The sequence below is a fragment of the Strix uralensis genome, chromosome 5, assembly GCF_047716275.1.
Source record: "Strix uralensis isolate ZFMK-TIS-50842 chromosome 5, bStrUra1, whole genome shotgun sequence".
Taxonomy (NCBI): domain Eukaryota; kingdom Metazoa; phylum Chordata; class Aves; order Strigiformes; family Strigidae; genus Strix; species Strix uralensis.
In genome coordinates, this window is record NC_133976.1 from 46,583,915 (window position 1) to 46,600,595 (window position 16,681).

Below are 16,681 nucleotides of genomic sequence, written 5' to 3' on the forward strand. Positions count from 1 at the left end.
AACTCATCAAATCTTAACTGATTACTCCTGGGTTAGACTCAGAAGAATGTCACTGAAGGGTGTTTTAATTTAATGGAAGCAGTGTAACATCTGTTTCTAATGTTTTAAAAGCCAATTTATATGGAAATTTTGCTTTAGCAGGAAGTCAATATATATGTAGTTTTCTAACACCTCATGTAAAATTTCAGAACTTGAATTAAAGCAGCACCAAAGCAATGCCATTCTTTCTTGTGGTGTGTGATTGCATTTTCACAGCCTTTCATTTGTATCCTTTTCCTTCTGTTGAAATGAAGTTTTTATTTGTCTTTTGTAGTCGAGCTATCAAGACAAACCAGGACCTTCTGCCTGAGACGCCGTGGACCCATGTCTTCTACAATGACTTTTGGGGGACACTGCTCACTCACAGTGGGAGCCACAAGTCCTACAGACCTCTCTGCACACTCTCCTTTCGCATTAACCATGCTGTTGGAGGGATGGACCCATGGGGCTATCACCTTGTAAACATCCTGTTACATGCTGCAGTCACAGGCCTTTTCACAAACTTCTCCAGGATCTTGTTTGGGGATGGGTACTGGACGTTGATAGCAGGCCTGCTGTTTGCATCTCATCCAATCCACACGGAAGCCGTAGCAGGGATCGTAGGGAGGGCAGACATTGGAGCCTGCCTCTTCTTTCTTCTTTCCCTGATGTGTTACGTGAAGCACTGCTCTACCAGAGGTTCCTCACCGAGTACATGGGGCTGGATCTTGGGCGCGGGGCTGTGCGCGGGATGCAGCATGCTGTGGAAGGAACAAGGAGTGACTGTTCTGGCCATTTCAGCAGTGTACGATGTCTTTGTATTTCATCGACTGAAGATGCATCAGATCATTCCTGCTTTATACAAGGTGAGTTGCCTTACTGTAAGCTATTTGTAAGGCACCAAGCACTGTTAAACAGGTGCTAAATGAGTTTTCAAGTACACAGTAATTCTTAGTAGTTTAGTCAACTCCCAAAATAAGCACAGATGTCTAATGCTGAAAGCACATTTTGTTTAAACAATGTGTTGTTATCCATTGCTATTGCTTCACGCTGGGGATATATTTTTTTCAATTACTTTCCTCGCTTCCAGCAGCTCCCTCCTTATTCTGTGCTCATCGAGCACTGGATATCTGACTGCCTTTTGCAAAGAATTCATTCATGCTCTTATCCTCTTGTATCTTGCAAACTCAGCTTAGTTTGGTAGGGCCTGCAAGTGCTGCAGTTTATGTCATCTACAGACTCCCTGAGGCAAAGATAGGGCTCTTATTGTTCTAGTTCAATAGAGATGTGTAGGACCTGGGTGCATGCCTTTGGCGTGTATTTTTTCTCACCCTACTAGGAGCTATGACTCAAATGTATTATTGCCTTAATATTTCTCATTTTTTGACTTCCTGCCCAAGAGCAAACAAGTGAAATAAGCAAACAAACAAGCCCACCAAAACCCCCTAACTTCCCTCTCCCAAAACCACATGTATTTTAGTGGTACCCAGAAATCCCAGCCGAAGTCAGGACTTTTACATCAGTTGCTGTACAAATAAGTAAGCTGAATATATGTAATTTCATTTTCAGTGAAATGTCTGTCTTTCAGAACAATACTGACTTAACAGAATGAAAATGTTTCACAGGGATCTATTACCACATTTTCCAATGAGATATAACCAAGAAAAGCAATAAAGCAATATACGGCTTTGCAATCTTTCTCAAACCCTGATTTTAAAATTTTGATTTCTTACTCAAATGAATTGAAAAGAAATTGTAGATTTTGATAAAGAAGTGATGATTTCTGCTTGTATAGAATATATATCTGTAGTATACAAGGAAAATAGTAGAGTGAAAAAAACAAGTAGTGTCTGGTGCTTCTCAAATTGTTGTGACACGTTGACTTAGTTATGTTATTTTCTGACAAAACTGGAAAGGAAAGATTAATTTTTTTTTTGTTCACTTACGTATATTGGAGTATGTAAGACCTCTGTTGAATATCAGTAGCCAAATACTGTATGTTACATTGTGTACCTAAGGCTAAGTGGAAACAAACAGTAAAGGGAGCGGTGTGTGTTTTTTTTTCTTTTTTTTTAAATTGCATCTGTAACAGCAAGCTTGATTCTGAAAGATACAGGATGAGGTTTTGTAAAGTGCTTCAGGGAATTTGGTTCATAACACCAGTGTTAGCCTATCCTACAGAATTAAACAGTGGTAGAAACATTCATACGACACGTACAAAATTCTGAACATCTTGTGTGTGACTTCACACCAAATCTGAACTAGTGTTCCTCACAGCCTCTTCTCATTGCAGCTTGCAATGGCCAAGATACAGTTATGGAGCAGCTAGGAAGTTAATACAGAACACTCATTTCTCAAAACCAAAACCTTTGCAGATGTTTCTGATGAACTTTTCACGGAGAAAAACTTTCTTCCCTTTTTCCCCCTTTTCCACTTCAGGGCCATGGTATTATTGGTCTGGAAGAGACCTAAGTGACACAAGTCAAATCCAAGCTTCCACATACTAACTCTTTGAACACAAGGCCTCTCATCCTAGGTGTGGGGCTTTACATTTGGACACGTGGCTTGTGTGGTTTTTTATACCCAGCATCAGACTTGTCTTGGACAGCAAACTAGTGTCAATGCCTCAATTTTTTTCCATCTGTGATGATAGAAATAATAATTCTGTGCTTTGTAGATTGCAAGCCTTTATGGAGATTGGATTTTAGCTGGAGGGAATTTTATGGGGAGAGACCACAGTGAACAAAAATATGAATATTTAGCTTAATCTGCCAGAAATGTGTTTCCTGATTCACTGAATTACTAGGCTACCTTTTCCTTGTGCATCTGTTCAGGCTGAGCGCTGCTGACCAAGTTTTACCTCGCTACTAGGGAAGCCTCTGTTCATTTACAGTGATGAGAAGCTCAGCTGAGAGTTTCAGTTATAAAATATCTTCAGTAAGGCTTCTTTTTTACTTAAATTTTACAAAAATAATTCACAAATTACATAAATTTTTGTCAGAACATCTCATCCTGCAGGGCTTGGGATGCCAGGAATATCTTTATTGACCTTGCCTGTTACGGAAAGTGTTTCTTTCTGAGTACTTGTCTGTATACTCGTTTGTCCTCCAACTTTGCATGGCCTCTACCTTTAGCATCACAATTTGCTGTTCCCAAACACTCCATGGGAAGAAAATGAGTGAAATACAAGCCTTTCGTAAGGATGATCACTGTAAAGTAAAAATAAATATAGATAGACAATCGTCTTAAAGAGGAACAAAGTTAGTACCTTAAAAGCAAATCAGAGCAAATGCTTCAGTCTTCTGGAAAGCTTCATACTGTATAATAAGAATATTTTAGGGCAATAAAAATACTATGATTTCCCTCAAAAAGTTACTGAAAATAATTATTCTAGTGTATTGCCTTTTTTCAGTCGGTATTTTCTGAAGTACTTTCTCACTGTGTTTATATTTGCTTTGGTCTTTGAATTTTACCCTTTCACATAAAATACTGTTTAGAGAATGATTCGTGGAAACAGTCTACAACTCAGAGAGAGTTGTAAAGCAGGTATGTTTACTCCGGCCGGGGTGCAAGGGGATTTCTCCACAAAGCTTGCACACTAACAGCACATTTTACCAAAAACTTATAGAGTGTGGATATACATATTCATTGGATTAGATAACACAAACATACATATGCATGAGTAAGGCTGGGTTAGTTCGAAAGGCTGGTGTCAGCAGTTTATGTTATCTTTGCACCTGCGCATTGCCTCCTGGTGGTCGTCTTCGGGGGTCTTTGGGAGGGAGACTAGTGGTCTTTCTCACCTTGTTTTTTCCCCCGAGCATGCACAGATTCTCTTGGCCAATTTCTTGAACAACAAAATGTTTTTCAGCCGGTTTACTCACCCTATCTTATTTAAGGGAACCAATGAAACTTCTACAATCCATATATGGCTATCCTTACTCATTACCGAGGCCCAGCTAGTTAGAGCACACCTGTTCCTCAAGGACAAACACATGATATTTTGCTGAACACTGCAGTTCTTGGTAGATTTTCACAGTAAACTGCTTTGTTTTGATGGACACAGTAGTCCTTGGTAAAATTCCACAGAACAGTCTGGGCAAGCAGGATTCTTAGCAATATTAAAAAATACTATAAGTAATACTATAACTTGCTATAAGTAAGGAAATAAGTTGCTAAGCAGTTTTCTATAAGTAAATAAGTAAATAAGTCTTAAAACAAGTAATCATTTCTCTGTATCAAGAATGTTCAAGTTAGTGAGACTCTCTAGCCTGCTCCATCCAGAGACTGGAAATTGTTTTCAGAGGATACTATTGATTGGTATCAATGGATAATTTGAGAATGACCAATGCACTTGGAGTTGATAAATTTGGATTTTGATTCTAACACGTCTGACCAACGTTTGACAAGTACTGACCCTGAAGGGAAATAGATGTTGTCCTCTTGATTTGAAATTACTTTTTAGATTGATTTTCAAATAATTTCAAGATGATTACGCTGTAACATTGGCATTTTGAAGTGATAGCCTGGCTTTTCTGAAATCATTATTAAGAACAGAGCAAAGTTTCCTTACTAAAAGCTTTGGTTTTAGTTTGGTTTTGTGTGTTTATACATACAATGATAAAGACAAGTGGGTTGGGTTGGATTTTTTTTTTAAGTATTTTTATAAAATAATCAAAAACCAAAAGTATGTAGCTAACAGATTAATTTCTCCATTGTGCAGAATTACAGCACAGGCTCAAAAATGAAGAAAGTTTTTAACTCCGCATCTCTTTGGGATCATTTGGGTGTTGCCTTTTTCTTGCTGCTGCTTAGGCGTTAAATAAAATGTATCCCTAGTAAGAACTGATAAATTCTTTCTTCCTAGAACAAACTGTAAAATCTCCTTAAGCAAACAAAATCAACTTTTGGATTAGAGATTTTAGTTTTTTTCTTTAATGTTGTTGCTTACACTTTTTCTTTCTTGAAAAGACATTCCTGCATTGCAAATTGCTTGAGACTGAAGTAGCCATCTACAGATGAGTCATCCTGTGTTATCCAACTGGCTTGAGCATTTAAAAAACTGGAGTATGGTTTAAACTGAAACAAAAAACCTCCCACTAAACAAACCCCCATCTCATCAGAGGACTCTTTGTTAGAATGTCTGGGCAATTAGAAAGAATTATGTCCATTTACCTGCACTGGAATTTGTGCTTTGTATTTTCCCAATGTAAATACTGGGGGAGGGCAACTGCAGGAGGAAGGGGAAAAAAAGATATCAAAAAAGGCAGTCTCGGAAGAATTTAGGGTCTTTTGTAGTGCTTTGGAGATTAAAAGTGTAGAATGGAGCCAAGGAAGAAAGGAGAATAATTTTAAGAGGTGGTTAGCTCAAATCTGTACTAAATAAGTAAGCAGTAACAATATGAAACTGAATGCTTTGTAACAGAATGTGAGAAAGGAACTACCCCTTTCAATCTACCAAACCTTAAGCTAAACCCTGTCCAGCTGAGCTGACACAGCTGTTTCCTAGGTTGCAAACTGGAACCAAGGAAAAACAGCAAAAAGTAACCCTTAAGACTCCCCCTGCCTCCCCCAATATATCCCAGATAGTATCTTTAGCAGCTATTGTAAACCTGAATCAATTCAATTATATCCAGTCCTCGTCATTGTTCTGTCCAACAGCTGTACTGGCAAATACTGAGAGAAAAGGTGAGGTGTGAGGGCAGAAAGAAGGAATGGAGAGTAAGGGGTTTGGGGGAGTGGGTGGTTAAGGACGTGGCCTGACTTGCTGCTAGACTATGGCTTTTGGCTTATAAGCTTTTTCATAATATACCACTGGGAAAACTGAGACATGATTAATTATGCTTAAAGAATAGTAAAAGTACTGACCTTCTTCAGGATGGTCAGTGAAGGGTGAGCTGGTAAGAGCAGCTTTAAAAATGCTTCAGCATATGGTAGGATATGACATTGGGGTGACAAGCCTGTTTTTTCCATTTTGTTCTTATCTTTGGGCTGAGCATCCAATAAATACGAAACGGTGGCTACTACACAAGACCAGTAGCTGTCTACTGGGCTCACACCTATTATCATGTGAGTCCTGATTTGTCACATCCAGTACATGACAGCATCCCAGTGCAATTTGAATAGACTGGCAGGGCTTATGAACAAGGCAGCTGCAGAGCAGGACCACCAGCAGAGCAGATGAATATTACCCCTTATTTGCAAGCTATTCTTAATGCACTTTAAAAATGTACATTGTAGCTACTTATTAAACTATCCAGCTTTTTCCCCTGTCATCTATGTATTGGTTATTCAGTAGAACTTGGCTGCTGATTTTTTCCTTTTGCCAAGTCTTGTATTCCTGTCTGCCTGTGATGCTCTCACTCTGGCTGGCAAAGTTGTCAGTCTGGACCCCATTTCATCTGGTTAGCTCTATTTTATTCTGTCTGACTGGCTGACAAGAATGTATTTGCTGTCTTTAAGTCAGCAGATTTTGATGGAAGTGTATTTATTGTGGTTGTAAATGAGTTGTCTGAAATGAGAACAATTAAAAAAAAAAAAAAGTGGTGCCGTGCTGGGGCAAAGCATTCTTTATGGAAGAAAGTCAGGCTTTTGTTTGATTTTTCAGCGGTTTAGACCTTGAGTCATTTCCAGTGTAAGTTGTATAGCAGGTATGCAGGTTGATTGAGTTGTCGTGTATCATAGGTATCAGATGATTGTACCCGTCAGCAGCTAGACTTGTGCAAGTTAAACCACCAAAAGTGTAGGGGTGGGAGGGGGGAACCTGAATATGGGAGAGAGCTGTGATCAAGTTCGTAATTACAGAAAATATGCAAATTCAGAGGCCTAATTCTTTTGTATTTGCAATCTCCAGCTTGAGAGTAGAACCATTAATCAACATCACAGTACACAGTCTTCTGTCCAATTAGTACTACAAAGCTAATATAAACCCCACTGTGCTGCCCTTTTTTCTTCTTTTTTTTTTAAGTGGGAATGGAGCTGGACAACGTTAGTAGTTAAAAAGATGGGGCAAATACATTTAAAGCTCATTTTTAATATAATGGTAATGACAAAATATTTATTGCTCTGTGGTTTCTGTGTACAAACTGCCTTACAGAAATAACTAAACCAGATGTATGTTCTACTAACGTTCCACTACTACAGTACAGCAACATTTTACTAGATCAACATATTGTTAGAACAGGGGGTTTATTATACTAAAATAAGAAAACCTCTCTTTTCCCATCACTTACTTGATTAAAATCTCCCTCCAGGAGGTCTGTCTCACATGTGGAATTAGTTATTGGTATCTATAGCTTAATGTGAACCACAAATTGGATTGCAGCATGCATTATCTAACCTTCTGTGCTATTATAACAGTATTGGTTTTGTAAAAAGCAATTTTAATGGAGGCCTATATTTTATTTAAGGTAATGATGTAAACCTGGGGCCTCCATGGATGACATGGTCAACCACCAAACCAAGTTTTATAAAACACTACTTTCCTTTATGGTCTTGGAACAGCCTTAGTTGTGGGTGATATGTATGATTTCTGCTCAGAATAGGACCTGCTGGGTATTAGATAAAGCTACTGATTTTTGAGAACAAACACTCTAAACTTGAAATAAGCCACTTTCTGCATTCTTTACTCTTTGAAGTCACTACTTTTAGACCTATTGTACTTTGGAAAGCAATTTCAAAATAAAATGCTGCTCTTGATTTATATTTTCAGTTTTATCCTTCTGAGGAGCTCTAAAGTCTTAGCAATGCAGTAGTTGGTCTTTCTGGTTTCTTACCTCTTCTCCATCTACAAGTTATGCCATTTTGCAGCAGTGTTTTATCACTATTTAAAATCTATCTTGATAGTTTATTTTCTGCTTGTTTTCTACAATCTAGGGAATTTTCATTATGCTTGAACATGCCCACAGGCCTGGATATTTTGGCAAAATCGGTAAGCTATTATTTTGTAATTATTTCTCTCAAACATTTGCATGGGTATGGTCAAGCCTTAATTCCATGTCTTTGAAATGCAGTGTATGACTGATAAGGCAGCAGCTGCTCCCATGCAGGACAGACTTCATCCTTGGAATCAGATATTTAGTAAATGTACTTTTCCTTGAGACTATTTTTGTCCCAGTTAAAAATATTTAATAACTTACAGCTTCAAAACATGATCTGATCTCTTGCAGGTTCATTTTGTCTAACAAGAGCTTCATATTCAAGTGCACTAAGCTGTTAAATGTTGCGTTTGTGTGTCCTAACCTTTTTAATTTCAAGAGCTGAAGAAAAGATTGGGACCTCCATTGCCAGCTGGGGCTCAGTCTGTTCCCTAGCTGTGATCTCTTATTCTGTGGTGGTCAGCTGGGGGTTAATTTTTCTGGCAGCTTTAAGCCTCTACGAAATTGTGGAAATGCTGAGATGAATGTGCCTGCACATACATTGCTCATATTTGCGGATGAGCCAGCCTGATGCTTTTCACTCTGCTGGATGGCAGCAGCATGAGGCCTGTACGGTCTTGACCATCGCTCCCCATCCCCCCAGCAGATATTTTCTAGACAAAAGAAGCTTTTTGCAATTTACTTCTTTCTTGACAATTTCAAGTAGCTAATACTGCTGTTTCCTGTAGTTCCCACAGCTCCTTGCTGCTTTTCCTTTTGATCTTGAAATAAAAAAAGCAAGATTGGCTTCCACTATCTTTCTTCTCAGAGATACTGATCTCCTGCAGGTCCCTGTGATGTCAGTGGAGTGGTACTGAATTGGACATCAATATGTTTAAATAGCTGTTGTTTCCTGAAAATATTTTTATGGGGTGATTTAAACCACTGAAACAGGTCATATATGACAGAAATACAGCATCCTAAGGCAAATTTAGCAAATGTTGTATTTTTTTAAAAACGAGGAATCATAAGCTATCTTGCCAAGTCACTGACTTAAAATGGATTATATTTTAATATTAAATCTGTAATGTCTTTATTGAAATTGCTACTAAAATCTGCATTGCTTTTGTCTACCCACTTGAAGTCTACAGTAATATTTTGAAGACTGTATTTGAGAATTCCTCTCTGGAAAGAAGGAAAAGGCAAAAGATTCTTTAATAAACGGGTAGGTAAATAAAAAAAAAAAAAAAAGAGAAGCCTTTTCATATTTACAGAGACTGAAGACATGAAGAACCTTCAGTTTAACAGGTTAATTTGCTAGAGAAGGGTTGTCAGTGTCTTCAGTCTTGCATAAGATTTATAATGCATGGTAGCATGCAAAGTATGCTGTGTTCTTCCGTTCTTCCCCCTGGCTTGAAAGGGATCTTCTTTGGGGCACAGGGTGAAAAAGCTTCCAGGAGCTTTGCACAGTTGGTGTTAGCACTTATTTTTCATTCTGAGGTTACATGCCATGTACTAACATCAAGCAGAGTGTGAATTTTTCATGGTGTTTAATTATAGGGTGTTGGTGGGCATGCTGCTTGCCGGTTTACAAAGCCTGTGCAAATAATATCAAGCTGACAATGTTACTCTCCTAGCTTTTAATATTTTGAAAATATTTAATGATTCAAGTGAAAGCACCAAACTTACCATAGCGTGTAACAACTGTGTTTCAGAACATTAGGAATTTTTGCAGGTGTTGGTTTTTCTTCATCTTTGTGATTACTTTAGCTCTCTAATTGAAGCAGCTTTGTAAAATGGTTATTTTTCTAACAACTGGCAATTTTCCTGTTTAAAATACCAGTATCAAAGAGAAGTTAAATTTCATGCTTTTTGGTAGGGATGGTCAATGTATTAAGTAACTTATGCTGAGATAAGGGACTTGGCTACCTGTGAACTTTGTGGAATAAGAAATATATGTAGCTTTGGCCCATCTTCAATTTTCCATTTGTTCATGAGCTGGAAAGCCATGTCCCTTTTTGCTCTAGCTCTGCTTCTCCCATGAGTCAGTTGTCTGGGTATTGGCCACAAAATGAGAAAAACAACATACAGTGCTAAAGCTAAGTAGTGTTTTAATGAATTGAACATCTCCTGGTGTAATTCCTTTCCTGTAGATTTGCTTCAGGAGTTACACCTTTGTACTTACACTTATTTTGGCATCTTGGTTAAAATGCATGCATTTATGACTGTATTTGTCAAGTATTTATCCCTTGTGTTTGTTAAATGCCAGACAGAAAGTTTATACCTTTATGTTGCCTGCAAATCTTCAATCATGAGTATTTTACATTAGCCTCCTAATGTCATGTTTAGGCACCTAAATGATTTGCTGAAGTGCTGAATGCTTGTAGCTCCTGGTGGGCTTTACTGAATGAGCTGATTGCACTTGGTCGATCACAGCTAAATATCAAGCTAGATTGTCTGCTCCTAGCAGTCAGGGGACATGCTAATAGTGTCAGAAGAGAAAAACCTGTAAGTATGTCCCCAGTCAGAATCAAATAGATTAGGGAGCAGGTGCAGCTTCTGGATGTTCCGAGTTCTGACTCCCGGTAGTGCATTACAGCACCTTTGGGAAAGATAACACAGCTGAGAGTATGTGAAGATCAGGCTCCAGGTTTTTCTGAGCATCTTGACTGTAGTCACCTAACTTTCAGAACTGTAGTGCTTGGAAATCATTGAGTCTGTTCAATAGAGCTATATTTTCAAACAGTTGTCTTCCTAGAGTCCTACGCAAGAGAGCCATTCCTGGCACGTGAGCGTGACCTCTGATTCCAGACTTGGGAGAACATGTTTTGAAGGAGCAGGAACATACACAAACCCTGAGCCATGAGGAAGACTTTTCTCTTGGTATTAGGTTTAATTTTGAATTTCCTGGCTTATGCTCATTTTTATTTAAGTTGTAATGATTTAATGATTATGTACACTCTTTTTCCAAGCTGAGTGATTCTAAACATCAGCCCAGGTAGACAGAATATTAAAAAGGGGGAAAATACAAGTGTATGAGACTTACAGTGGAAACAGCCAGTTGTGATAGAAAGCAGCAAACATTTTCCGTCATATTTACTGGAGGAACTGAACAATATTTTATATATATGCCTGTATTTTTTTTTTTCCAGCTGCAGTGTAGATTACATATGGGGAGGGAAGGAACCCAGGCTTGCCATCCTGTAGCTGACTTAATGGATCAGTTATTAGGAGGTAAATTTCTCGCCTCACTGGTGTTGAATGTCTCTTGGAAAAGAGAGAATCCCTTGACGCTATGGATAGTTCACACTGGGAAGAGGGGGAAAGCAGAATAGTTTTTGTTCCTAAGTTTCTAGAAAACTAATTGAAAATGCCACTGAGGAAATTATGTTAAAATTATCCAAAAGCTTTTGGGGGAAGGGATAGAATTTGTGTACCTGGCTTTAAAAATGCCAGGTAGAACATTTGTGCCTTTTCATGATCAGAACGACAAGACTTTCAGACGCATACACAGATTACTTCTAAGGCTGTAGATTTGATTGGGTTGTGCAAAAGTCAGAGCTTCTGTGACATTTAATCACCAAAATCTTGTTTTTCTCCTTGACAATAAAATATGGAACTAAATTCCCATAGCAACAAAATCTTTAAAGTGAGTATAGGGGCATATTGAGATAAAAAAGGCAATGAGGAAGCAGGGGAAAAGAGAAGGTAAAATTGTATTGAGTCTCTGTAAATTCTTTCTCTCCCAGAAAACAGGAATTTTGGGGGTGATGGATAAAATTTTTGCATGTTTTAGTCTACATGTTTTAAAAGTATCCTGGGCAGCTTGTACTGCTGCAGAGCACAATGAAGCCTGCATCAACAGCAGTGTTTATTTAGTAGGGATTGTGAGATTACAGTTTTTTAAGCTATACCTTTATTGCAGTTCTATCTCTCACTTGGAGACTTTTCTCCTTAGAAGACATTATTAGAAGTGGCAAAACACTGCCACAAAACAGCTCTCATGAGCCTTAAAATAAAAGCAATGCCATTTTTTTTGACTTCAGTTCTTGCTTCTCTGGACTACTTTATATTTAGCATTTTTGGCTTCTTGTAATTTGAAATCTGTGGAAAGTCAGCATTAGCAATTCTGTAGAGTAATTTTTTTGTTGCTTTTATTTTTTTTGTTTAAACCATTGTATATTTTTACCTCTTCTGACCTGAGCTGTTAACCAATAACTTGAATTTTTGTGGGTAATTCTGCTTGAGGATGTAGATTAAAAAATACCTGGTTCCATGATTATGCAATCTTGTTTATTTACAAAGAAAATCCCAAGTATAATTTCTTCCAGAACTAAAAATATCAAACTATGTATCTTTATCCCAGTTCTAAATCCCTTTCAGCTAGCATTGCAGAGCAGTCTCTTGCATCTTATTCAGGGGGAAGTTATCTCCATAATGTATATTTTTACCTTGATTCCTTTGTACTTCTCTGATTTCTTACTGATTCACATACATATCTCTCTGGGGGGTGGGGGTGGGTGGTGGATAAAAAAATCCACCAAGCAAGCTAGACAGAAACACCCACCATGACACAAACCAACCATCCCAAACAACAACAAAAATCGGAAACCCCCGTCAAAACAAAAAAACCCACTCCACCTTCTGTCCATGCATCTTTGTTCTGGTAGTAACATCATTCCTTGGAAGAGGAAATCAACTGAATATTTCAATCCAACTTCTGTAAAAGATCTTAGTGGTAAGAAACTCTTATCTCACGTTAGAGCTGATTAATGATAATGGTATAATGTGAAAGTATCCAAGCTAGCTAGCTCAAGGGACCTTGGTACAGACTGCAAATACGGGTCTAAAGGCAAAGTAAGTAGATGGTATCCTTGTCTGCCTGATACTGGATTGGTAGTAGTTTGAAGCTGGCCAGGGAGATACATATACACTGCTCATGATTTGACCTGAGTATCTATGATCCCTCTTTTTATCAGGACACCCTGTAGTCAAAATAAGTTAGCACTGTCATCATCTGAGGCCTTCCAAAATCAGAAGGAAGTGTTAATGATCAGGAGGTAAACATTAACTTTTCATTTGATTTCTGTTTTGCAAATTTACAGATGAAATCCTGACAAGATTTAACTCTATAATCCTGAAGTTTGAAAAGGGGGAAGAAAAATTCCTTGCATGATGAAAGTTGTGGTTCCTACTTGGTGTTAGGGTTCTGTAAGACAAAACTCTGACTGGCTGCAGTTGTGGCAGATTCCTTGACCTCTGAACAGTCCCACTTTTTACCTGCAATTACCCTTCAGGTATGCAGGAAAAAAAAAAGGCGCAATTCATCTCTGTTCATATTTTAGTAATTGCTTTGGTAGCTCTGCGTTGATGTATTTTGAAGATGTGTAGTTTCTAAATACAACTTTAAAAAACATGCCTCTTTGAAGTCCATCAGTTTCAATCTAGAAGATTATTTTCACTCCATCGTAGACCATGATATATATGGTACTACATTAGCGCTAGATGCTTGCAAATAACCATTTCTACCTTGGCACTGCCCTGCTCATGATATGGTACGTTGTCAGCAATCTGTGATTGCACAGTAACAAAAAGGTCGATGTGTCCTTGTGCTCTCTGGTTGGTCTCCAAGACTCTGCAGTACCCAGATGGCTCCTCTGTGCTCTGATAATCTGATGATAACCCCTGCTATCATCAGGTGAAGTAATGAAGATACAGGTGTCAGCATAGCTTCTTCACAAATATCTGCCTTACTCATATTTGTGACTGCAAATCTACATCCAGTAAGGAATTGATATATTTGTGTAATAGCTACATGGCATAGATCTCTCAGTTATGGCCTGGCTCCATAGTAGAAATAAATTCAGTCTGAAATGATAACATTATTCTGAAGCAGCAGTGATTTAGTAGGTTTATTAATGAAAACAGTGCTCTATGACATAGTCCTTAATGCTCAGTGTTTTTAGCTTCAGGTCTATACCAATCCTAATTCAAGTGCTTTTTTTTTCCTCTCTATATTTGAATGAAAAAATTTCAGTGCCTGCTTAAGTCCAACTCTTTGGGCTAGCTGCCTAAAGTGTAAGGAAGAAAGGGAGAAGTAAATAATGATAATGAAAAAATTGACTGAAAAGCTGAGCGTGTGATATAGAAACCAAAATTTGGCAATCTGTACAGGCTAACTATTCCTATATTAATCAGCACAGCTCTTCTTATCAGCCAGATCATGCAGCACCTGTCCTCTATCCTTATTGTAGGCAGTGTCTGTATGTTTTCTTATAAGTTTTGGCAGACTAATGAAAAGTGAAATTTTATAAAATCTTATTTGCTACGTGACCTTGCGTTCTGTGGCAATTAATGGTTAGGAACCAACATACTGCCTCACTGGGGTACTAAATTCATGTTTCAGTTATTTGTTTTACTTACAGTGTAGCAGACAGCTTCAAACTCTCTGGGGGAGGTTTTTAAGTCTGTCTGTCAGATGGTCTGCTTTGCTATTTCATCTTCTGGGCTTGGTTTACAGTATTTTGATTAAATGTTACATTACCGTGATACACAAATAATTTGGAATACTCAGATTTGTTTTAAAAAAAGGTATTTAAAAAAGCCCAAACACACATGTCTGAAAACCCACTGCAGACTTGAACTTTTTGTAGGTCTCAAAGCCATGCTGCTCAGCATCAACAGAATTTTTCAAAGCCTGTCAACGGAAGAGTTGTAGCAAAATGGCTTAGAAATTTTCTCACTAAAAATCCTAGAACTGCTTTTTAAAATAATGCATATTTGCATCTTGAATCGTAACATGGCTTAAGTTTTTGTTGAATCCTTCCAGGAAACTCAATGTTTAGTGCACTAAAGGAATTAAGAAAATTGTTTTCGATTTCTTTTTTTTTTTTTCTTCCCCCTGTTGATAATGTTGGTGGCTGTGGAAGTACATCATGTTTTCCATGCGTAGTTTTTTGGCTGGTACAGACAATTGTGAATTACACAGGTTGCTTGCAGAAATATAGAGTTTATTCGCGGAAAAAAGACTCTACAACTTGAAATAGAGTTATAAAGCAGGTATGTTTACTCCGGCCAGGGTGCAAGGGGATTTCTCCACAAAGCTTGCACACCAACAGCACTTTTTACCAAAAACTTATAGAGTGTGGATATACATATTCATTGGATTACATAACACAAACATACATATGCACGAGTAAGGCTGGGTTAGTTCGAAAGGCTGGTGTCAGCAGTTTATGTTATCTCTGCACCTGCACATTGCCTCCTGGGGGGCGTCTTTGGGAAGCAGGCTCGTAGTCTTTCTCACCTTGTTTTTCATTCGGAGCATGCGCAGATTCTCTTAGCCAATTTCTTGAACAACAAAAATATTTTTCAGCCGGTTTACTCATCCTACAATCCGTATATGGCTATCTTTACTCATTACTGAGGCCCAAGTAGTTAGAGTATGCCTGTTCTTCAAGGACAAAAACATAATTATTTTGCTGAACACTGCAGTTCTTGGTAGATTTTCACAGTAAACTGCTTTGTTTTGATGGACACAGTAGTCCTTGGTAAAATTCCACAGAACAGTCCGGGCAAGCAGGATTCTTAGCAATATTAAAAAATACTATAAGTAATACTATAACTTGCTATAAGTAAGGAAATAAGTTGATAAGCAGTTTTCTATAAGTAAATAAGTCTTAAAACAAGTAATCATTTCTCTGTATCAGAGTCCTCATGAAAGTACTAATTAAATGTTAATGTCCAGTTAACATTATCACAACTCCAGCAATTGTGCACTTGAATGTTATATCCTTATTCTATGTGCTGTCCTTAAGAGTGAAGGCCACATGTTTTAAAAATGGGACTGTTGACTTTTTCTGGGTGCAGTGTCCTGTGAAGATCTTGCTCAACCCTGAAACAGGGCTTCACGTTCAAAAGGTGTTGGTTTTTTTCATTAAAATATTTGGTGATCTAATAGAAGCTGCTTTTGTGATATGCTTAAACCATGATGGGTGCAGCTCTACTTGCATGAGGGAAATCGTGATGTTCTTCCTGGTTATGAAAATAGTTTGAAATCTACTTCTGATATGCTAAACTTATTTGAATGAACAAACTTATTTGCAAGGTCATGCAAGTTCTTACTCAAGATTTGCTTCACAAATTTTGCTTTGGTGGCTATTTGACCAGGTTTTCTTGGTGTGTAGTCCACAAATGACAGCCTGAAGAGGGAGTGACCTGATCCAATGTTGGGGGAGGTTTCGATATGATCCCAAGAGTGAGATTAAGACAGAAACGAGGTCAAATGCCATATACCCAAAACAGTTTTTATTATTAAAAGTGAAGAGTGGTAACGATAGGACAGCATGGAAGGAAAAGACAGAAATCAAGCAAGCATCCGGAATAGAGTTGCAAGAATAGTCACGACCATGGATCCAGCAGTGTCCGGTTGGTCCTCAGTCTTCAGTTCTTTGGTGGTGGGTGCACATGGATCTAGCAGTCTCCCGTTGGTCCTCTTCAGTGGAGGGTGCACACATGGCAAAGTTCTCTGTCGCCTTTTAAGCTCATTTTATCAGCTGATTTGCATACTAGACACAGAGAGGCAGGTATTCCACGAACTTATTTCCATGAGCAATTGAGTGGGTGGTCGTGCTCACCCTGCCCACATTTGTTTTTGTCTCAGTTCCCATCAATCTGCTGACTTCATGCTTCTTGAGCAATCATCCAGCTTCTGGGGCAAAAATGATCACCTCTTACCAGTTCTTATCACCTCCTCATTGGTGAAGTCACAAAGTCGTTTGCAAGGTATGCATGGCATCTGGCGTACA

The 16,681-nt window shown here is 38.2% G+C and overlaps 1 protein-coding gene across 4 annotated transcripts in view; it reads left to right on the forward strand.

Moving 5' to 3' along the window:
• Positions 1-16,681, forward strand: part of TMTC2 (transmembrane O-mannosyltransferase targeting cadherins 2) — a 277,357-nt gene that overhangs the window by 111,548 nt on the left and 149,128 nt on the right. For 3 of the 4 annotated variants that reach the window (XM_074870689.1, XM_074870690.1, XM_074870691.1), the window contains exon 2: positions 314-884. The exons of the other annotated variant lie outside the window; for it this stretch is intronic. In XM_074870689.1, coding sequence (XP_074726790.1) covers positions 314-884 — 571 coding nt within the window. The remainder of the gene's footprint in view (positions 1-313; positions 885-16,681) is intronic. 4 annotated transcript variants of the gene reach the window in all.